The sequence below is a fragment of the Eumetopias jubatus genome, unplaced genomic scaffold (genome assembly GCF_037043125.1).
Source record: "Eumetopias jubatus isolate StellerSeaLion01/CBP00866 unplaced genomic scaffold, mEumJub1_p1.0 scaffold_2, whole genome shotgun sequence".
Classification (NCBI taxonomy): Eukaryota; Metazoa; Chordata; class Mammalia; order Carnivora; family Otariidae; genus Eumetopias; species Eumetopias jubatus.
This window is the reverse complement of record NW_028274808.1, coordinates 124,709,519-124,734,279: the sequence shown is the minus strand read 5'-3', so window position 1 is coordinate 124,734,279 and position 24,761 is coordinate 124,709,519. Positions and strand designations below refer to the sequence as shown.

Below are 24,761 nucleotides of genomic sequence, written 5' to 3'. Positions count from 1 at the left end.
AAATGATCATTTTTCTGCCTTTTAAAACAATTTTTGTATTTTTCAGTTATTTGTCTTGCCTAATTGCACAGGCTAGCATGTTAAGAACATTCCAGATAGTATTGATATCTGAGGGCATCTTTATTTTTTTTCTAACTTGAAAGGTAATACATTTGTCTGGATGCTGGGTTTCTTGTAAAGTTTTGGATGAACATGAAAGACAACCCAAAGTTACATTGCATTCCACTCCATCCATGAATCTGAGGAGCACTGCGCAAGTGTTGGCAGCTGCCAATTCTGCCCTTAGTCCTCATCTGTCCCATCCTGAAGTTGAAGAGAAACATGCCACATGTTTCCATTTATAAATGCTTTGCAAGGTATTCTTAATAACTGGTATAGGCAATATTAATTAATTTTATGTGGAAATAATAAAATGTATAATGTTTTAAGAAGGGAAATGTCTTACTAATAGATATATATGTTCACACGCGCATACATGTATGTTACCAGCATAGCATGAAGCTGGCAGAGGTGCCCAATATCAGAGCAGTTTAGGTTTTATTCCTAATCTCCCTGTATAGGCATTTTCATTAACTCAGTAAAGAGAAGCCTAAATATGTTTGTGACTTTCATCTTAGCCTTTGTGATGTCTTTCTTTTGCCTCTTACCGTTAAAACTTGTGTGTTCGAAATCTTTACAAGTAAATGAGCTGAAACAAATAAAACTAATTCACTTGAGATTTTGTAGACATCTGGTGGAGTTATTTTCTGAGTAATCAGAACGAGGGGTGGGACAATTCCCTGAAGTAAAGCTACTGTACAGTTGGATACCCAGTTACTTCTACAGCCATCAGATTGCAGGCAGCGAGCATATTGATTCACAAATTGACAAACAATTATGTAGAGCTGACACCTGATTGTCTAAGACCCATTTGTGTTATATCAGTATATGCTTCACATGCTTTTCTAAATGATGCCTTTTCTCTGTGCTCTCACAGTCTGTTCCATTTCTTTATGTCCCATCACCTCAATATGCCCTTCACATTATTAGAGATAAGGAACATAGATCTCCCTCAAGAGCTGCTCTCTGCTCAACCTTGGTTAATCCGACATTTGGATAAAAAGATGAATTAATTACAGTTTGGATTTTGAAAACATGTACCTATTTTAGTAGGGAGAGATATTTATGAAAGAAAATAAAGATATTTAAATGTTTCCTATTTAGCTTGGAAATGTTGTTCAGTGAAATCTTTATATTTACGATATATGTCTTAATATTATAAAATCATAGATCTGGAATGGATCTGAAAGTTCCAATTGTTATTCTCACCGTTAGAGAGCAAAAGCACTTAAACCACTGTAGAAAGATACACATCTTTCCAGTTTGTAATAACTGTAGGAGATTACACAACTATCTTAAGTCACCCATCATGGAGTAAAAAGATGCTATCAAGAAAGTTTCCTTTTTAACCAATCTAAATCCCACAGGTTATTAAAATCTACTTAATCCTCTCTCTGCCTTTAGTATTTTACTGTCAGAGATAATATTTACTGAGCAATAAAGTCAGGCGTTTTCACCATGCCAGGAACAAAGATAATCTGATCAAGACCCACACAGATGGTGGCTACACTCACCCCTTCGCTTCTTCATGGATCCCACACTATCACTATTCTCAATCACTCTCAATTTAACTTTAGGTAAGAGATAATTAGGATTTATTTTTAAATGTAAGCGAAGGACACAGGATACTTTGAATCTGCAACGTTTACAAACTGTTTAAAAATATAAGGGGAAATTATGCATGTGAATTGACATTTGATAGTCGTAAATAAAAATTACAAACTTATCCTTAGTTGAACATGTTCCCCAATCCCAGGATATTTAGACCAGACACCAGAATTGACACACAAATGAAATTTATCTTTGACTTGGGCACTTGCCATTTATCCCATCTATTCATTTTCCTCATTTATCTTTTTCAGCATGAACTATGTCCATCAGGAATCAAATCAAGACTTATTCATCCCATTTTTCTTTGCAATGCATGGATTGAGACCACCAAATTCTACCCAAACTGAACCAAAACTTTTGCCAAAGGATAATCACTCACAATCGAAAGAACAGTATGACATCATGCCAAAGTAGTGAGTCAGTGAATCCTCAACAGTAGTCCAAATACAGGGAAAACTCACCAGAGGTTTCGTCTACTCTCTCATCTACTATGTGGTCCTTCTGATGAACCCATTCACTATTGCACTTGAAGTAGATCTGGGTGGCGGGGCTGGCTTTACAATACAAGTTCACAGGTTTATTCTTCACAATATAAGCTTCTTCAGGCTCAATAAGAAAATGTGGTAGAGGTTCAGGTGGATCAGATGGAAAGGTTTCTGGGAGTTCATGAAAAAAGTCATCGTCTGGTAAAACAAGAAGAAAGTGGAAAACATTCAAATCATTGTAGCCATTTGCCATTTACTTGCTATTAATTTAAAAATAATGACTCATAGATGATCTAATTAAGGATGTGTGTGCCTGCTATGCACCAGGCAGTACGTTACGTCTCTTGACTGGCTGCCCAATTAATATTTTGGTTATTATTCTCATTTTTACGCATGGCAAAACTCAACATCAGGTAAGGTAAATATCTTGCCCTGAACATGCATGTAGTAAATAGCACAACTGGAATGAGAATCCAGGCTTATCTCACTCAAAAACTGTGATCTTCCCAATATAGTACTACACCTCCCACAACAAAGAGTTCCCTTGAAAGCTAACAAAAACAAAAAGTTTCCTTACAAAAATTTGTTTGAAAAATATAAGGCTCATAGGTAAACCTTAAGTCTTTGCAAGAAGCCAAGAAGGAACAATAGGAACATGAAATTAATGATCTTTAAGTTTAGATTCAAACCTATCTTTATTTTCAAAAGATGCCATTGCATGACATATTCATTCATTTATTCATTCATTCAACCAGAAGTATTTATTGAGCTCAGGATTATTCTCAGCACTGGAAATACAGATAATAATATCAAGTCAGTCAATAGTAGATTGATAGTAGAACCTAGAGCCTAGCAATGCTGTTTGGTCTTAGAGAAACTATACCTCAAATATCAGATGTATGATATGACTAGTCAAACCTATTCTCATTAGAATATTACTGAGTATTATCACGAAAAACAATAGTCAATAGTCTCATTTTTTATAGAACTGAAAATTTTCAAATGTATTGCTCCCACCCTGCTGTTTCAACACCACCGAATAAACAAAACTCCAAAACCACTTGAGATATTTGTACACTTGGAGGTATGTTTTTCATAACTTGGGTTCTGTATGGTTCCAAATAAAAATAGAAAATAAAAAAAATGCCCTAAAAACCCTATCATCATATTTCACAAAAGTCAAGGTAAAAAGTCCTTCCAATACACTGAAACTAAGTTAGACCTGATAATTTTCTTCCTGTGACAGCTAGTGGAGAGCAAAAGTATTGTTCATTCTGTAAGTTGGTAAAGCACCCCAGGCTAATATGTAAGGTTAAAGGTGTGAGGTCCAAATTAAAAGTTTTTAAAAGTTCTTTAAAAGTATACACATTCAGTAGCAAATACATGAGGTAGTATGGGTAAAGACTGGTTGTTCGTATGTTACCTTAAAATTCATTTTATTCCTCATTCAGTTGTTGCCCTGTTTGGGGAGATGGCCATTTGTAAAATGGCCATTTGTTCGCTAAGAAACCTGGCCTGGCACTTTTTCCATCTAGCTCATGGGATAGCTGTCAAACAGTAACCATGTTTGATCTTTGCCAATATGTTCTGCGGTAAAAATTGGCTTCACTTGCATCACAGACACAGCTAGCTTTCAAAGCTCCTCACAGTTATAAATTTCTGACACTGGGATATAGATGATGCTTCCTGTAGCTAGCTTTCTTTCTCACTTTACTTCCTTAATTTGCTATCTTCTGGCAGGGCATCGTTTCTGGTTTTTCCATTGTTGAACATCAAGGATCCAAGCTGTCAGCTAACTAAAGAATAACCTTGGTTCCATCAATTTCAGCTTCTTTGGTCAATATGCAAGATCACTCAAAACTGCTTAAATAAACATAGTTCAGAAAGGCAAAGGAATGGGGGACTGAGGTATTGACAGATCCATTGACATAAGGCTGAGGTCTTGAAGGCCTTATTCACTCCCCCGCCACGCACTTATTGTTATATGTGATGATAGACAGTTCTGATAATCAGTAGAGTGCCACAAAATATCAAACTGAAATTCCGTAAAATGTTAGCTGTTCTTTTTAATTATTACTCAAGAAGACAGAATGTCAATTCATTTTTTTTTTTACTATTGGTGTATATTTATACATACCAAAATGTGTATGCATTTTAATGCATTTGTTTAGGTTTCCAAAATATAAAAACTTTCCTTTCAGTCATCGTTTTAGAAAGGGAGATTTGTTCCTTTAGAAGGAATGATGATTGCAAAATACCAGATGACTGTTTACTACCTTAGCTTATTCAATCATGTAGCAAAGTACTTATGTATTCACAACCTACAGAAAGATAGGCACTAAAAATTGATTATCCTTCCTTGCCAAAAGCATGTATTTCTTCCTTCTGATTATTTTATTGTAAACTACTGGGAAGACCAAGGGAAGTTGGGAAAGTCACACATATGTTTTCAACTCAAAAGGGGCTCTGTTAAGTGCTGGAAAAAGTAGTAATGATTTAATGATGTCTTTAAAAAAAATGTATGGACAAACTAATTTTGTATTTCTTTAATTTTGAGTTTTAAGACAAGAGGGTCACTGCCAGTAAAGAGAAATAATTCTATATCTTGCTTTGAAGGTTCATCAAGTGCTGATTTTTCAAAGTGTTCGTTAAATAACACTTAATATGCAACTTATTAAGGAATGATTTCCATCACTTGAAATATTTTCATTATGTGGTAAATACAATGTTTCTTTTGCATATCATTCTAGTTTCTGCATAAACCCCATCTCTTCAGTTGGATGTAGGGAGATGCCTTAACCAACGACATCATATTATTTTATTACTATTTCTTATAACACACATACAGCGTTTAAGTCTATGCCTAGATAAATTCACATCAGGCAATGTGGCACATTACTTCTAGTGCTCAATTCAGGGGATGGGAATGGCACATCTAAAGATAATTTTCAAGACCTTGACTCGGTAAGATATGTATAAGGGAGTAGATTTGACAAAATGGGAATGGACTGATTATCGTTGGGCTCACATGCTGCTGGGAACTTCTTCCCTTCTTCATTTGCAACAGGTGCCCCGGATACCATGCCCCCCGCCCCATGTAAACTGGCCCAGACAACAACCCCCCACCATCAGGTGAAGTATGCTAAGACAATACTTTCTTTGCTCTAGACAGAAATGGTAAGTCTCAGCATTAATTTCAGAAATTGTCTTTTAACGAAATTTCATCTTAAATTTTTTTCTAGAGTACATTTTGAAAATCAAACAAGCAAGCCAATTCTCTTCAGCCAAAATTATAAAGGAAAACTTCTGAGTATTTAAACATCTAGCATGGTTACATCTATATGTATTTAACAAGGAAAAAAATGACTATCTCCAAATACCATGTGTATTTAACAAGGAAAAAATAATCATCTCCAAATATCATGTGTATTTAATAAGGAAAAAATGACCATCTTCAAATACCATGTGTATTTAACAAGGAAAAAGTAATCAACTCCAAATACCATGTCTTTAACAAGGGAAAAAACTGATCATCTGCAAATGAGCATCTACAAACACCTTTTCATGAACACTTAGCCCCTCTGCACTATGTATGCATCTGCCTTGCACACATATGGTGCAATCTACTTTTCAGTTTTGTCAACCAGTTTTATGCAACTATTACCAGTTTTCAAAAGCCAGAAACATATAACAAATGCTTAATGTTAGAATGAAAGCTCTTTTGGAGGCAGGAATTATTGTCATTTTTATTTCTATTTTCCATTAAGTTTAGCACTGTGCCAGGCACATTATAGGAGGTCAATAAAAATCTTACAAAAGCACGAATATTCAACAAATGGCAACTGTGATCATTTGGAAAAGGTTCATGAGGTATTTTAGAGTTCATATTGCCTCAAATGAATTTACAAATACCAGAGGTTGTAACAATAGCAAAATCTACAAACTGGACTGGCTACAAACTTTGTGTGGCCTGGTGCAGTGTGAAGATTTGGGGAATCCTCGTTGTATGAAGAATTCTGGGATGGTGACAGATGAGCATTAAACCAAGAGTCCTATGTGATAGCGCAGGTCACATACCCATGAAGTCGATCCTGTTTACAAATGTCAGTTAACTGAGCATTCTATCTACTTCACGGAAAAGTCTGAGAATTAAAATTATATCTTTATTAGTGGATTTTTGGTTTAGAACTTGTTTGCTATTGCCCAGCTTCTTATGGTGATTAGATGTTTTCTAGAAGAATCATGGCTTTCCAGAGAGAGAAACTCAGCTTCCAAATAAGTCTCTAAGCAAGTGTGTTTGCAATGGTGTGCAAGGGAAAGTGTGCGATTTTATTTGTTCCTGGCTTTCCCTTTGGATGTACTCCAGTGCCCATTCATGTGTCTGATCAAAAACAAGTAATATCCCTGCCACACTGAGGCTAAGTCTTTCAGGCCACTAGAAGACTCTTAATACATGGATATAATATGGTTTGAGATTTTAAAGTTCAATACATGGAGATAACAAGGTTTGAGATTCTACCTTGAGTTGGTAGACTATTTACTGAGATCAGTTGCTAGCATGCAATTCATTTTACTATCTAAATCAACCAGCTTTCTGATACTATTAAGGTCATGCTACAAAACTTGAAGCTATAAAAGAACAATTTGTTTTTTCAGCAGGGAGATCAGTGAATGCATCCTATTACTATTTTATTTCTTAATATAAATATCCAAAGAGCCTCGAAGTCTTCAGGGAGATAACAGGAACTCAATTTGTGAACAGCAACTTCAGACAATGAACTTATTTCTGGCAACATGCCACAGTTATCCCAAATTATTATATGTTGTATAAAGGCACACCCCAGATGCCGATACGGATGGCATTGTGGTAATTCGGCCATATGACTTGATTAATAAAATCGCTAAACAAGTTTTCTGCACGTAGTTTGTTCAAATTAACGAAGTAAAATTTCCGAAGTTGGCCTTATTCTGTACATTTAATTCACAATTAGCTTAAAACTATAACTGCCTTTTCAATTTAGGTATAATATTATCATTCATTTTACCCTCCTGTAATATTTGACTTAATTTTCCACTTTCTACCATTATTCAATATTGATAATTACCATTTTCATCTTGATATCAGGTAAATCTCGATATTTCTTTTTTGTTATCTCATATAGCCTTTGTTTTTTCATTTATATACAAGAAGGGAAAGCTTTGTACCATGTATTATTTTTATAGACTTTCATTCCACCTAAATCTTGACAGGAAAATATTACGCTATGAACATCAATCTAGGAAGCTTAGGTTGCTGGTTTTATTGCTATGTATCAAGCCTTAATTTTCATCAACTTAATACATAAGTTTCTATATTTCTGAATCATAAGACTCAAACTATTATTGCTTATATCATAAAATATAGGACTATTATCTCTTTGTCTGAGACCTGAAGCGTATTCTTCTGAAATGGAATTTACTTCCAAATGATTCAAGAGCAATTTAAAATGAATGACTGCAAAGCTAATTTTATCTGCATTTGGCTGCCCATCCATCAGAGAGATAATTCATGATATATTACAACAAAAGGCAGCTGAAATTAACTATTTGAATGAGACTCTAGCTTATTTTTAATATTTTGATTAAAATATCCTTCAGAAGACAAAGACTATGGTCTATATTTCAAGCAACATATTAATGGATTCATCATTTAAATTTAAGTAGCTGAATATATAATGCCTTAAATGTATTACACAATTTGGAGGTACTGCATGGTTCCAACTCCAAAAGAAAAAAAGTTTTTTTTTCTTCTTTTCAAGAAATACTTTCGAAATCATGCTTAGATATGATTAATGGTGACACAGAATCAACATGCTATTGGAGATGCACTTACTTGTGAAAGAGAGGCACATTCTTCTGCCCCAGTTTAAGTCTTTATGATCTCTGAATTTTATTAATATAAAGTCCTCCTGAATGTTTTCCTGACTACAGTCTTTGCCTCTGCCACGGAGTCTATATGGCGCTCTTAGAAAAATGTTTTCAAAAATACATTTACTCCCTTTCTCAATTAATTTAATAAACACAATGTAAACCAAGAGGGTAAGTTTCTTTTTGCTCATCAGATTAGCTAAGATATATTGTATGATGAGGAGTTGAGGAAATGTGACTTTGCATATACTGGCTGTAGTGTAAATTGGCATCACCTTAGAGAAAAATTGACAATAAAAATAAAAATTAAATCTCTGGACACCTCTAAATAGGTTATCCCACTTCTTGGAATACATCTTACAGACATAATGGCATTTCTAGGTGTGTGTGTGTGTATGTATATATGTATGTATGCATATGTGTGTGTGTGTGTGTGTGTGTGTGTGTATGAGGTATATATACCTCATGTGTATATGTGTACATATTTATACATATATATGTGTATATACAATATACGTGTATGTGTATATATAATGTACACACATATATAATATACATATGTATATATGCATGTGTATATATACACATACACACACATACACAAAGATGTTCACTGTAGCACTGTTTATTAAAAAATACATGAGGGGCACCTGGGTGGCTCAGTCAGTTAAGCGTCTGCCTTAGGCTCAGGTCATGATCTCAGGGTCCTGGGATCGAGTCCTGCATTGGGCTCCCTGCTCATCTAGGAGCCTGCTTCTCCCTCTCCCTCTACCATTCCCTCTGCTTGTACTCTCTCTGTCAAGTAAATAAATACAAAATCTTAAAAAAAAGAAAAAATGCATGAAATATTTCAACAAAAGGCAGCTGGAATTAACTATTTGAATGAGAACAACTAATAATCAATTGAGGAATGGTTAGGTAATTATTTATGATATGTCCTTCCAAGAGAATACTGTTTTGCCATAAAAACAAAGAGCAGATTTGTATGTATTAAATCAGAAGGGCATCCATTAGTCAACTAAGCAAATAAAGCAAGTTTTTGGCCAATCTGCATAAATGATGCCACTTTTTGGAAAGAAAGAAAGGAAGGAAGAAAGAAAGAAAGAAAGAGAAAGAAAAAGGGAGAGAGCAAGGGAGGGAGGGAAGGAAGGAAGGAAAGAAGGAAGGAAGGAAGAAAGAAAGAGAAGAAGAGAAGAGAAAAGAAAAGAAAGAGAGAAACAGAGAGGGAGAGGGAGGGAGGGAGAAGTGAGGGAGGGAGGGATGGAGGGAGGGAGAGACGGAGGGAAGGAGGGAGAAAGAGGGAGCATGCAACACCTAGATGAGTGTTTGAATAACCAGGGACCGCAGCCCTACCAGGGTCAAATCAAACTGGTCATTACACTACCCACAATATCATCACCCTGTTTCATAACTCTTATTCATTCTTCAGATATCAGACATCTCTTCTTCTGAAGGGCCCCTCACCTCTAAATCCTGGACCTCAGCCCCTGATATCATCTCCCACTGCTCTCTACTCTTCTTGTTCATTATTTCTTCCCCACTAAAAGGCAAGTTCAGAGCTTTAGGAATGGTGCTTATCTTAATTCATTTCTGCATAATCGATACCTAGTCCAGTGCCTGGGAAGGACTTCAGGGTTTCCTTTTGTTGTTTTCCTTTCCATTTCGATTATTGTTCCTAAAGAAGTTCTTATATGAGAAGATAGAAGTATGTAGGAATCACTCCATCAACAGAAATAATGAGAAGAAATCCTTACACAAAATATAACAGAAATATATATGGCAGTCCTTCAGCATTTGTAAGTACAGATCCCGTCTCCCCATTATAAAGTTATATCTATCTCCTATGCAAGTATTAATGTCCTATATCATGAGGTGTACAGCCTTGGACTAAATATATTCCCTCACTAAATAATCAAAGTTGAATCTGAAACATTTTGTGTGTGGAAAATAGTATGATACATCTAAATGACTGTGCTCCCTCAACCTCCTGGCCTCATTTGACACTTGACTTCATTGCACCACTCCCTCCTTTTTGAAATTTTCTCCTCTCTTGGGAACTGTGCATTAGCACTAGACTGCTTCCCATCCTACTTCTTTGACCTTTCTCTTTGTTCTCTGCAGTTTGAGTACACTCAGGTTCTTACCAAGGTTCTCTCTTTTAGTCTCTCCCTTGGGCATCTCATCCACAACACTGGCTTCAATTATCAGATCATGTCACACACACCATCTTCTGCTCCACCCCCTTGCTTCTTCAAATCCTTTGATGCCTTTGCATTGACCAACAATGAAATCAGATTATTTACCAAGGCCAGTGGGGACCCACTTGATCTGATCGCTGCTGGCCTCTATGTCTCCTTTCCTACCCTCATGTCCTCATGTCCTTTTCACCATTCTCAAGACAGACAGACTGGTCTTTGTAGCTTTGAACACACCCAAATCAGGCCTACCCCAGGGCATTTGCACAAGCTCTTCATTCCTCTAGAAAAGATCTCTCTCTTTCTTGCCTTTTAGGTTTCAGCTCAAGATGTCTCCTGCACGAAGAGATTCTTGATCTCCCAATCTCAGTCTCTTGATGTGTTTCTTCAAGAACACATCATTCTATTGGATTTCTTCGTATCACCTATCACTCTCAAATCAGCTTGTTTACTAAGTTAGTTGCCTCTTTTCTTTCCCCCTTCCACAAAACTCAAAGCATTACGGGATTAGGCTACTTTATTTTATTCAACACTATCCTCAGCATCAACACCAGATGAACATCTTCTCTCTAAAACTAGCTTCTCTTTTGACTCAGCTCCTTATTTCTGACTGTAATATCATTGTCACAGTCAGAAGCTTGGAGTCCTGTCTCCCATTCAGGTCCAATTCATCTACGTGTACAATGAAGATCAGCTCCATATTGTCTCTCTCACACTTAATCCTTATTCTCCTTTCTGTTGCCACTGCTCGAACTGAAGTCCACGCCACTTGCAAATGGATTATTACAAGAGTTATGCTACTGGCTAGTTTGCTGCAGACTTGCTCCTGATCTTCCTCACTCGATCCCAGCCACCCCATGTCTAAATGGAAGGTGGAATCATAACAGCTTCTGCTGGAGACTTTGTGTTCAACAGAACACGGCCAAAAATTCACTCAATTTTCAGCTTATTTACTGCCGTTCCACCAAAGCCAAAATTGGTGATACCAAATTCTACGCTAAGGTAGCTTTTACAATGTTTTCCCATGTGCATGTTAGCTGTGCATGTGATGCCTTATTTCCTATTGACTCTCCACGGCCTATCTCAATGCCACTGAGCAATCTAGTCCTAATCCTCCCAGAGATAACTGTTCCTTACTGTTCAACTGTAAAAATCCTTTAACGCGATTTGAGAGTCCCAGTCATTTCTGTATTCCTTACTGTAGTCCAGCTCCACCAGATATCCAGTAGGTTCTAAAAGTTTTATTCAACTGAAGTGAACACATCTAAAATTGATTAATTGCTCCAAGAACTATGAAAAGCATGAATTATTTCTCCATTGTAATGTATTATGATAATTCAAATTATCTGGATGTAATCCGTCTATATCCATATACTTATAAAAAATCTGTGTAGGGGTTCCCGGAAGGCTCAGTCGTTAAGTGTCTGCCTTTGGCTCAGGTCATGATCCCAGGGTCCTGGGATCGAGCCCCCCATCGGGCTCCCTGCTCAGCAGGAAGCCTGCTTCTCCCTCACCCACTCCCCCTGCTTGTGTTCCTGCTCTCGCTGTGGCTCTCTGTCAAATAAATAAATAAAATCTTTAAAAAAATAAAAATAAAAAAAACCCCAAAAATCTGTGTATGTTTTTTAACTTTGATGGAAATTTTCAAGTATATGAAAAATGATAAAACAAAGAATGTAAACACCCATAGCCCAGCTTCTGGGAATTTCAACATTCACTTGTAAGGGAAACTGAACATATCAGAGTGTTAGGATGAGATAGCAAAGGAAACAAATGTCACCAAATGAAGAATAAGAATTAAATTCAAAATGTTGGAAACAATGAAAATAAAATCTATGGCAATATGCTTCATACATAAAATTAAGACCTAAAAATAATAACGATCAATGATAAGAACACACAATTTATATTTTTCAAACGTGACCACTAAAACACTATAATCTCATATTTCACACACAAACTAGAAACTCTTTTTAGTGACTGTGGAATGAAGAAATTATCTCTTAAATTTGGTGAAATAATTAATGACACACCTAAAATATACAGTACTCTATAGATCCATAATGAAGTTCATGAATATAGGAAACTTCAAAGTTATAAACCCAGGATTCCCCCAAGCCACACAACTAAGAATTGTCTTTGACTTTTCCTCTTTCTCACTTCCAGCATAAAAACAATCAACAGTCCTCCTAATTTTATGGCCCACGTGTTTCTTCACTCTTTTTCTGCTTCTGATTCCACTGCCATTATCATTTCTCACTAGACATTTTCAAAGCCTCGTAGGTGGTATCCTTTGCCTCCTAAGTCACTTCTCTGTTTGAAATCCTAGACTTCATTTCTTAGAAGATAAATGCAATTCTAGAGGGGAGGGGGGTAGGGGGATGGGTTAGCCTGGTGATGGGTATTGAGGAGGGCACGTTCTGCATGGAGCACTGGGTGTTATGAACAAACAATGAATCATGGAACACTGCATCAAAAACTAATGATGTAATATATGGTGATTAACATAACAATAAAAAAAATAAAAAAAAAAACTGGAAATGACCTGGGTGTCTTTCAACAAATAAACTGTTGTACAACTGATAACATGGAATACCATTCATCAATAAAAAGGAACTACTGACACATGCAACAACAAAAAAAAAAAAGAAGATAAATGCAAGCTCATCAACCTGGCGCACAAGCTCCTCCATGATCTAATGTGTGTGTACAATTGCACTTTCCTTTCTCACCACTCCATTCTCTGTCCTTCCAACACCACAGACCATCTACTGTCCACTGGACACAACCTGCAGTTTCTATACTTTCTGCTTCAGTCACCCTCCTCTCCTATTTCACCTGCTCCTTCTCATCCTTGAAGCTCCAGCTCAGGCCATGATTTCCTCCAGGAAGTTTTCTCTGCTTTTCCTACCTCTGCCAGCCTAGAACCTACCTCCTCCCAGCCTTACTGTCAACACTGTCAGGGGTTTAAAAATATTTCTTGTACTGCATTTTATAATAACTTTGTAGAGAACTAACTGGCTCTTATTCATCTTTGTATACTTGGTGCTTATTATAGTCTTTGGAACTGAATACATACTTTTTGAATAAATGGATGCAGGGCTTTCTGTATCCAGAGGAGAACACAGACTTCGGGTTCTTGTACCTATGAATTGGGTAATTGCTGTGAAAATTGACTTTGGGACCCCACGGACTTAGATTTACGTCTCAGCACCACCTTTTACTATGTGTGTGACTTTTGGCATTTCACCTAATCTCAGTTTCCATGACTATAAAATGGGTAGGCAGGGGCGCCTGGGTGGCTCAGGCAGTTAAGCATCTGCCTTTGGCTCAGGTCATGATCCCAGGGTCCTGGGATCAAGCCCTCATCGGGCTCCCTGCAGGGAGCCTGCTTCTCCCTCTGCCTGAATGATTCAGCATAGAGCTGATTACAGATAAGATCTTCACATAAGATAATTATTTTACTGTTTTCTTGTTGTACTGCTGTTGTGTATACTAACCCTCTCTCATTTTCCTAAACACCCTTGAGCACTAGGATCTCTTTAATCTGTCTTCCTGAAGTATCCTTTCTGACCAGTGCCTAATAAACTCCTATTCTTCTTTCCAGGTTCATCTTAAATTTTATCCCCTCCAGGAAGTCATTCTAGACTCTTTGAGCATGGGTTTGTTGTTTTCTCTCTGCATCAACACTACACATTATGCGTTCACTTAACACACAGCGATAGGTCACATTGACCTTTTCTGTGCCCCACTACACAGAGAGCTTATTTCGATACAATTATGTGTAATTCATTCATGAATCTGTAACACCCAGCCATATCTGGTACATAGCAGGAGCAAAGGACGATATTTGTTGAGTAAACTGTTGAAAAGATACATAAATTCCTAAAACTGTAAGTTTCCAGATTTTTTCAAATGTAGAGACGCGAATACTCTTTATTTCCCCACTTCGTAAAGAATAAAACTTTAGATTTTGTATTAGTGTCCTCATTCTTTCTTGGGGGTATAGAAAATAGTTTTGTCCACCTACAGTTTTCCTCTTTTAAAATTTTGGACATAATTTACAAATAACATGTCAGAATGTGCTTTCTCATTAGTAATCTTCCTATACACAAACACCACTGACCCTATCACTTCTCAAAATGGGTTTACTGTCAGGGACTGACTTGGAGGAGCCAGCAGGAGGTGGTGAGAAGAACACTACTGTAAGCTAGGAACCCGGTGCTGGTCCTCGTCATGCTCTCAATGATCTATTGCTTTTTGTAAGTGTGGTTAAGTAGGTAGGTTGATAAGTAGGTCTGTATGGTACAAACAAAAATCCAAGGTGTGAGTACACCATACACATGAAGAGCAGAGCTTCTAGAATGTGAGAGCACTCTAGAAGTCCTCTAGTCAAGAAGTCCATACTTCCATCATGACTGTGCTCAGGACTGTGGGAGGGAGGCCAGGGGTCCAAAGGTGGGGGAAAAATGCTCAGAGAATTGTTTTATTTCTTTGTGCCCTATCTCCCTGGCTGGGTGCCTGTACGAGAACTGTGGGGTGGGGGAAACATGGGTGAGTATTGCTTGTGGCTGCAGAAAAGTTATTTGTTGTATAGTTAAATATCTACATAGAATTTTGATTCAACTGTCTCATCTTTTCGAAGAGGAAACTGAGGCCCAGAGAGTTGGAGTGACTTGTCTGAGGTTGTGTAGCTATTAAGTGGTGGGAGCAGATGTCCCAGGCCAATCTCTAGGTTTCACATGGCTCTGGTATATACTTTCTGATTATGTAAGCTCTGTAGCACCATTTCAATACCACCTGTGAATTCACATGATAATTTATTTTATCTTTTTATTTTTGAGCTACCCCATACACTATTGCCTTTTTAATGCTGTCACAGTTTTTTTAAAAAATTGCATATTTTAAATTTTATTTATTCCAGTTGCTAAAATTCTATAATAAAAAAACAAATAACAAAAATGGAAATTCACCCCTCAAACTCCCTCCCACTCCCCAGTTCTACCAACTTTTGACACTAGTGTGTTTTGTTCTGGACCTTTCTCTATGCAGTTATTTATGTATGTGCAAATGTGTGTGGATACAGATATAGTAAGGAAATATATATATGCATATGTTTTGTATTGACTCCCGTTGTCTTGGTAAATTCTCTGTCTCATTTGATCTGTCACTTGCCAAAGTTGGTGCTATCATATGCCTACTATGTTCCAACCACTGTCCTACAGTGTTTAGGATAAACTAACATCCAATGTTAAAAATAAAAACATCAACAACTAAAAACTGCTGCATATTTATAGTTTCAGTAATGTTTGCATGACACCAAAATTTCTGCACATGTCTTAAAACAGAAACAAACAAGCATCACAACCTTTATTAATATCTTTGTTATCTTTAGCTCTGGTAATTGAATTCTGGATCCACGTGTGTGTCTTCTTTAAAATTATAGTTTCCAAGTGGCATGTGATATAAATTCACATTTCACGACTTTGCCAGAAAAGAATTAATTCACAGATTCTGGGAGGGTACTTATTATCAGCCAATATCCCCACTTTTTATCCCTTTTGATGGAGCAAATGACATCCTTCCAAAATTTACTGTTTTGAAAGCTGAATACACCCAGGATACTGAAGAAGAGAGTAAGGGTATGAATCACCCCTAGCAAGGTACAGGGTTGGTTAATGTTTCACATTTTCACCTCCCCTGACACTGGAAATCACAACACTTGACACCGGGTCACAAAATTATTAAACCTTAAAGTAGCAACACTTCCTTCTCCATGTGAGACCTCACTTCTCCTTGATACTTTACTCCTAAAATCCCTCTAGGCTCCTGGCCTTTTCTCTCTGCCTTTAACCCCCGTAACTAATTAAATCTGGACAAGTCTTTGGTGAAAATAGTTTTCCTTCAAAGTTATTCATTCAACGTTCCCCTTAAGGCATTCTTTGTCACTTTAGCCTAGCCTACCATCTTCACATGAAGTTGGAAGAGGTAAACTATTTTTATAGAATAAAAACTCATTCAAGACCTAAGTCTACCTTGATGTTTCAGAGAAAGACTAGCTGCTGAAATATGACAAATACTTCAACATTGTTAGAAGTTTACAAGTAAACAAAAAGTTCCAAAGACTCTGGTCTCATTTAAAGACAATTAAACTTTAAAAAAAAATATGCACTATTATATTTGGAAGTACTTTTCTTGGGGTCTATAACTAAATTCTTTGACAAAAATGGAAAAGGATTAACCAACCAGTACAGTTGAACTTACGCCAGATAAATTTGTTTTGGGAATCATTTTGGAACTCTGAATTAAGCAGCATTGTTAATATTGTCATGTATTTAGAAGAAAACAAAGGTGAAAATCAAAGGAAATAAGGAGATAAGCCCGGAAATACAGCACTGCTAAGGGATTTTCTCTTCTAAGATCAAATTAAAACTCGCCACAGTGCCAATTACTTTAAACATACTTCTACATTTTACAAATAAACAGAAAATATTACTTTTATTTTGTTTAAAAATGTAAAAATCAGACACATATCATTTGTTGTTGATACAGAGTACTCAGCTCTAGGGCAAAAGACTGAATGAGATTTAATGATGGACTCTACCCATCATTTGCTTAAAGCCAGAGACTGTGTCTAAGAAGATGTGAAGTTTTCTTTATGACATCATTTTTTAAAATTATTTAATGATATTCTATTGCCATCTCATTTTTTAGCTACCCTATGGATGCAACTTTCGTAATAAGCTCCTTATGTTTTTCATAGACAAAAACTTGGGTTTTGAAAGTTTGAGTGTGTTTCCCAAGACCATCCATCCGATAAATGGAAGAGCTGGGAAAGGAATCCAGGTACTCCTGGTTTGGTAAGCCTGAGTGATGCTGCCTTCTGTAACATGAAAACTTGGGGGATTCTCTTGCAGTATTATTGTTAGGGACAACATCAAAACAACTATAAAAATAATAAATACAAAGCACTTATAAAGGCCAGGTACCCCACTAAGTACTTCAGATTTATTCCCTCACGTAGGTCTCACAACACCATGGGTGATACTGTTATTTCCATTACTTTAAAAGATGTAAAAGGGGCGCCTGGGTGGCTCAGTCGTTAAGCGTCTGCCTTCAGCTCAGGTCATGATCCTAGGGTCCTGGGATCGAGCCCTGCATCGGGCTCCCTGCTCTGCGGGAAGCCTGCTTCTCCCTCTCCCACTCCCCCTGCTTGTGTTCCCTCTCTTGCTGTGTCTCTCTCTGTTAAATAAAGAAAATCTTAAAAAAAAAAAAGATGAAAAAGCAGGGGCACAAAGAAGCCAACTAGCTTGCCCAAGGTCCATCCAGCTCCTAGTAGCAGTAATTTCCTTTGAAGAACATTCAACACACAGACTTAGAGAATCATCTGATGAAGAGTCAGCTCTGTGGAACTTCTCAAGGAGGTACCGACTTCTATTTATTAGTTATAGGTCAAAATGGGAAACATACAAATGCTACCTTTTTAATATAATTTTATACATGCTCTATCTGCTAGTCTCTTATCAGATCACAATGATACGTTCTTATTGCTCTTTTATTTGGTTTACTTTCTAATTTATTCAACCAACATATTCATAATAACTGCTTTATATCACCTAGAAAAGCTATTGTCTAAGTTAAAGGACACAGACTTAGCAAATCTTTGTCCACAATATGGAGAGGAATAATAAAACACAATAGGCACAGAATATGTGTAAGCAATTTGGAAATTGTTAACCGCCGCACAAAGTGAGGCATTAGCGCTGTTAAAATTATTGTCAAATAAGTAATAACAAGCCAAGACAATCTGTAAAAAGATGTAAGGAAAATACTCGAAGATATATAATGCAACTCTGCTGCAAAATAAAACAACACCTAGTTGTTATTCTTGAGCCAGAAGTATCTTCAGTTGCATTTTCTCCACCTCTAAAGTGCTTCTTCAGAATATCTATAATACAAATAATGATTATGAACTAATGTAAACCGAGGCAAAGGAAGGTTATTTGTGGAAAGGTAGGGTACAGCTGAGGGGCACTGAGGATACAGCTTTGGCCTCTTTCGTTACAGGAGGTGGATTTCTTTGAACGGTATCCATTTTCCTTTCTCCAGGGCCTCTGTTTTATGAAACCTCCAAAAAAGAAATAAGAGTTGACAATCTTTACAAATATAAAGGAGGCAAATGATTTGTGGAAAGGAAGAATAACAAGGTTTCCCCATGTTAAGAAGGTGTTTTATCAGAAATGCACTCATGCCTGGAAAATCTAGGTCTTTGAGCACATGTGGTTATTTTCAGAAAGGCATACCCGCTCTGTCTTCCACTTCAGTAAACTCAGGGAGTGAAAAACCATTCTGTGAAGGCAGCTAGTTCATTGACATTAGCAGCATATCATTTTCCCAAAGTTTGAGAGAGCAATGGATTGATTTCAGGGTTCACAGTGGGGCAGGGCAAGGCAGCACGGCTCACATAGAGCTTTCGGAAACAATATAAGTTCATAGAGCTATTTCAAGGTTTCATGAAGACGTGATAAACTACTGGATTGGGTTACACGTTTCCTCCTGCAGGGACTATTTTATTCACTCCTCTTAGATAAGTCAGGCTGATTTGTTGTTTTCATGCTCTGTTTTTCTTTAAATCTACTTAAATAAGCAGGTTGATTTCAAGGCAGAACCCTAACTCCCTCTTCCTCTGTACGGGTTCAACTCAAGTTCTTGTGAAATCATTATCCTTTTCATACCTTCCAGACTGACTGCTACAAAAAGTGAATCAAAAAGTAAGTAAAACTAAACTAACATAAATGTGGGCATCAAAGAAAATGCTGTTTTGTGCAAATGTGGATGCAGAATCAGGCAGTATTTGTAAAAATGTCTCTAAGGCAGTGTGGGCTGTGGTCAAATCCAATGCCTCTGATTCTCTAGAACGCACGCATGTCCCTCAGGCCAAAGTGCCGCTTCACTCTCACCAAAACCAGAACCACATCCAAATCAAAGCAAATAAAATCCTTCAAATAGTTAGGGAAACAGACGAATGAGGAAGCTATCTGAACTTGATTGTTTCTGTTGCAATCACTGCCAGTACCTCTAAGCCTTAGTTTCATCACCTGTTAAACGGAGGATAATGTCATGGAAACACGTTTTTCTTTGCCCATCATCCACTTCCTCTTGTTTTGTGACAGAAACGTTTCCTACACTCTCAGGCCAAATGGTTCAGTTTCCCATTTACTTCGCCGCCACCCCATCAGAGATTCCAATCCTGGGACCACAATTACTGGTCCCAGGTGAGCCGATGACCTAAGGCAATGCCATCAAAATGGAATCTGGGATTTTGCTCTACAGAAGGAAAAAGACTGCTGAAAGGACTGTTTGCTAGCATGACATGGCTAGTGGCCATCTTGATGGGGGATGGGAAAAGAAGGCGTGAATGAAGCCCACACAGAGAAAGGCAGAACTGAGAGATGTAGAGAGAATGCCCTGAGGTCATCTTTCGGGTCAGTGGATCTGGATTGAAGTCAGATGGATCTGGCTCTGGGATGTCTGTTATGTGAACCACTAAATTCTGTTTTTTCTTTCGACCTTAAGCATGTTTGATTTGGTTCTCTTTCACTTGTCTCCTGAAGATTCTTAACAATTACAGTGTGAAGACTGAGCTGACATACCAATATGAATAACACTTGTAAGAAGTTCTTATGTGTTTAAACACAAAAGCTAAAATTCTTGGCTTTACGAAATATGTTTTCACTTTTATTCGATTAAATGAAGAAGCTTAAAAAAAAGTTTCCTAAGCCATGGGCACGGCACTCTGCCACAGTTTGGCAACATGAAAAATAACAAAATAAAACCTGTTCTGTAGGAGTTCAGAGGCAAGCAGGGACACAGCGTGTTAAGTAATAATAGGCTACTGTAAAAAAAGTAAAAACTGGGGACTATATAAAATCCAGAGCTAGCACATCACACAACGCTAGGGGGCACCATTCACACCACACTTATGTAAATGTAATCCCCTAGAGTAACGCACAGAAACCCTAACTCTACACCTCTTGTCAGCTGATACAGTGGGCCAGTCAAACATTTGCACCAATAGATATTTGCAATGTTCATGAGAGTCCTTGGCTGTTGCATTTTTTAATGAACGGATTACTGGCCACTCTGTTTGAGTTTTTAAGGGGAGTTTGTGACAGACAGCTGGAACCCCAGGTTTACCATTACACAAACCAGATGCAAATCCCACTGGCCTTCCTTGGCTGTGCTATCATTTGTTAGCCATCAGCTGGCAGAGGCCCCACTAAATCAAGCATCTGTAAACATAAAACGTCACATCTCAGGATGACAAAGGTCTCTGGGCAGTGGGAGAGTCGTTGAACATCAGATTAATTATTTGGCAAAACAAGTGCAGCTTTCATGGCTCAAAGGTCGTTTACAACAATATACTTTCACGCTGTTGCCTCAGCGATAACACTTCATTTTAAGTGGCAAAATCAAACTAGAAGTAAATTAGTATCCAAATTAATCCAACAGCTGCATGTTTTGATAGTGATTAATATGCACTGAATAAAAGAGGTTTTGCTTCTCTCTTGTTCTCAGTTACGAGAGAGAGAGAGAAAATAGTTCTTTGATATAATGCCCCTTCAGAAACACTGCCAAGGTAGTTCATTGTTTAGTTGCAACACCACCACCACCACCACCAACCACAACAAATCTGGGAGACCTTCGGGAGATGCTGCTTTTCTTTTCTGTTCTAGGAAAATAACAGCCACAGCTCCCCTGGCCACTCTAAGTCAGCTTGCCTGATGCTTCAGTCCTGGACTCAAACTCAGAGCAGGCCGCCTCTCCTTTACAGGACAAGATGCTTCAGCCCCTGGGCTTGGGTGGATTACTTTACTTTAATATTGAACCTCACTCTTTTGGAAGAAGTGATTGCAATCTGGCTTTTGCGCGTGCTGGCCAAACTCTTTCCATGAAGTGCTGCGATGCCAAATCCATACACATCCACATCAGTATTTATCAACATATTAAGATCTGCCCCTAACTTGGCTGCATGCTCAAAATTACCCAGCTCCATTGTCCCCGGCCCAGTCCGACCTTCTGCTGCATTCCTAACCCACGATTTGAAGCTCTCTGAAGTACTCTCTGGCCTGCGTGTCACAAAACACCGAACATCTGGAGGCCGAAAAGTTGAGCTCCCAGCTGAGTTGGCTAAGTACAGTTGTGCTTACCTGGCTCTTACTAATTTGCTGATGCTCAGAGGTGTGGATACTTTCAAGAGTTATATTGCATTATTGATACAGGTGCATAATTTAAGTCTCACTATGATTCAGTATATAGTGTAGTGAGGCAGTTTCAAGTATGTCTATCAAGTATTCCATTTTTTAATTCCCCCGGATGACTGATTTCTTTTTTTAACCTATAGACACTATGACTGTATTTGCAGCTTTGGTTTAGCTGTTGAAAGGCTTAGAACCAAACCTGTGGGATTCTGTAAAGACTCTGTTATTCCACATGCTGGTTTTACAGAGAAGGAAGTGGAGCCCAGTGACCCTGAAGGCCAGGTGCAGGTTTCGAACACGGGTTCTGCCTCTCTAGCACTGTGACTTGGGACGTGTACCTTAGTGCTTTTTCTTCATCTGTAAGCTGTTCCAACAGCTAGGTTAATGTGGGGATGAAATGAGTTTCTGCATGAAAAGTATTCACAGTAGTGCCTGGCATCGAGTATACACTGAATAAACATCATTATCATAAGTTCATTATCATCATTGCTTTGATAATTTTCCTGCCCTACCAATTTCCTCAGTGATTTATCTTATTCATTGTAGCTTATGTATTTTTCTAGGCATTGCCAAATTCTTTATCAAGCACAGTACAGTATAAATAAAACAAACAGTATAAATAACTTATTCTTCTAATTTTCTAGCAGAAATAGTAGCCCGCTTTGCTTTGATAAGTACATCCCCATTGAAAATTTTATTTCATAATACTGTTTCAAGATTTTAGTCCATAATGCTACTTCTAATGGCTCAGACTATATTTAAAAGTGTTCTTCTCAGCACTCAAATATATGCTGGAATGTCAAGTGATCTTTTCAAAAAGATCAATTTCTAACATACATAGAGTTAAAACTACACAAGCCCTAAATATCAATGCATATGAAAAGTTATTGAGAATGAACAACATAAAAGGCAAGTGGGATAATGAGACCCAGGCTGTCTGGGATGACTGGTCATTTTTAGAGGTCTGAGCTTTGGCATTTATCTATAGAGCAATATCTTCCTTGTTTTCCAGGATCTAACTTTAATCCAAGTAACTCTTCCCCTGGAATTTCTCCACTCTAAAGAATTGTCTGAGAAGAAAATTTTTTATATCCAAACTATAAGTGATAACATATATATATATATATATATATTTTTTTTTTAAGAAATAAAATTTGGTTCTGTGGAATACTGTGGAGCAAAGGTGCTGCAAACCCACTATCTGGTCCTATCACAAAATAGACCTGGAATTACTTACTTTTCAAAAGAGAAAATTACGAGTTTATAATTTTTAAGAAATGAAGTCAAGGTAAGCATTGTTTTATATTAAAAACATATATGTGATGTTGAAAGCACTAATCAACTTTCAAATTACATCTGACCCAAAATTTACTATAAGAGATGAGTCACTATTTCCATTTATCTTAAGCCTCTTGAGGAATCTAAACTATCCGAGTGTCCAACTATAACAAAGACAACATAATTAAAACCTCAGTTTTTTCCCCTGGATTCTTTTAAGGCTCTCAAAATTGCTTCATGGTCTAAAATCTCCCATTTAAATAAAAAATCAAATACTAAACTAGTCATACAATTCATTGTAAAATGTAACAAGAAGCTAATACTGGTATGAACTTTGTTAATATAAAATGCTAGCGGGAAACCTAATTGTAAAATGATGTGCAAAGGAATTCCATATTAAAACCCCCCGTGATCATCTGATGAAGTCCAGTCAAACCTGTGTATTTTTTAATTATTAAACTTATCTTTGTCACATTAAACAGCAGGGTTGAGCACTGAGTTTGTCATTTGAAAGTAACAGTAACTTCTCTGTGTAAGGCAGTTTATGCCAAAACATTTCTATTTGTGCACAAGTATAATTTGCGATGATATCAGGTCTATAAGCAGCTGAGGAAAGCAGAGAAACATTACAAGACTTTAAAGGAATTTAGGAAGTTAAGTTCATATTAATGTCCTGCATTTGACTAGTCATTTAAAGTTCAGAAAACCCGTCACAAACCTACCTCATCTATCTTTGCTAAGACCTTGTAGATCAGGCAGGGAAGGGTTTATTAATCCCCGTTTTACATATGATAATACTGAGGCTCAGAAAGCCCAAAGACATATCCCCAAACTATACCTTTGGCCAATGGGAGGGCAGAACTAGAAACCGGGTCTTCTCACTTCTTTTCCTGTTCTTTTTTAGCACTGTGACTTGTGCCACTTTATTTGAATTTAGATGTTAGATTTTTTTTAAACATTCTACATATTAAATATCTATACTTACATTCTAAATTTTTATCTCCTCACCTCACAAACCTTATTGGTTCCTCCTGGAATATATTAGGATTAATTATGTTTTCCTGATTATATCCAGATGTTTGAACACTATTATTTATTATACTAATTCATCTTTTTTTGTTCTGATGTTTAAACTTTTCACATAGGTTAATTTGGGTGATTCATGTAGATTTTAGTTGTTTCAGGAAAATGGATTACATGGCCTACCATGCTTAGCCCACAGTAGGTATTTAAGAAATTCTTTTTGAATTGACCAGCTTCTGCTTAAGGAGAACTTTATACATTGTGTTGGCAATGGAATACAAATAGGATATTCAGAAAATTATTTTACATTATCATCTCTAGAAATGGATGACAAATTCATTCTGATGAAAGACAGATATGGTGCAATGAATAGATGCTTTCACAGAAACATTAAAGCCCATGAAAATAACCCAGACACAGTCTAAATTAGCCTCTGGTGTGCTGACAGCCTGTTCGGCATAGTATATGAATACCCCTTTCATGATTTAAAAACATTTTGACGTCTAAAATAACATTAAACCTAGTTACCTGTGATGTATAAAATTATAATATATCATAACTGAGTAGTTCAATTGAACACTGAGGTATTTGGAAAAGCAAATTCAATAAGATAATAAGTCTATGTTTTTCTCCCTATACCCATGGAAACTAAGTAAAACAACTTGTGTTTTTATAGTATCTTTTTTTTTTAAACTGTCAATTTCAAAACTCTTTACAAATCATAGACTAACTACTACATTTCAGGTCACTTTATGGCATTGGTAAGAGTTATGAATTGACTTAAAATACAAATACATGAAATTAAAGAAAAACAGAAACAAAACAGGCAAAAATATTTCATAGAGCAATCCATTGAAAGTAGGCCAGCTCTGATGACTGCTAATGTTTATTTATGATGCACT

At 37.0% G+C, this 24,761-nt stretch overlaps 1 protein-coding gene across 2 annotated transcripts in view; it reads right to left on the bottom strand.

Moving 5' to 3' along the window:
- The window catches only part of UNC5C (unc-5 netrin receptor C), a 336,648-nt gene that overhangs the window by 136,880 nt on the left and 175,007 nt on the right, over window positions 1–24,761 (bottom strand). For both annotated transcript variants that reach the window (XM_088020228.1, XM_028117791.2), the window contains exon 2: window positions 2,172–2,393. In XM_088020228.1, coding sequence (XP_087876354.1) covers window positions 2,172–2,393 — 222 coding nt within the window. The remainder of the gene's footprint in view (window positions 1–2,171; window positions 2,394–24,761) is intronic.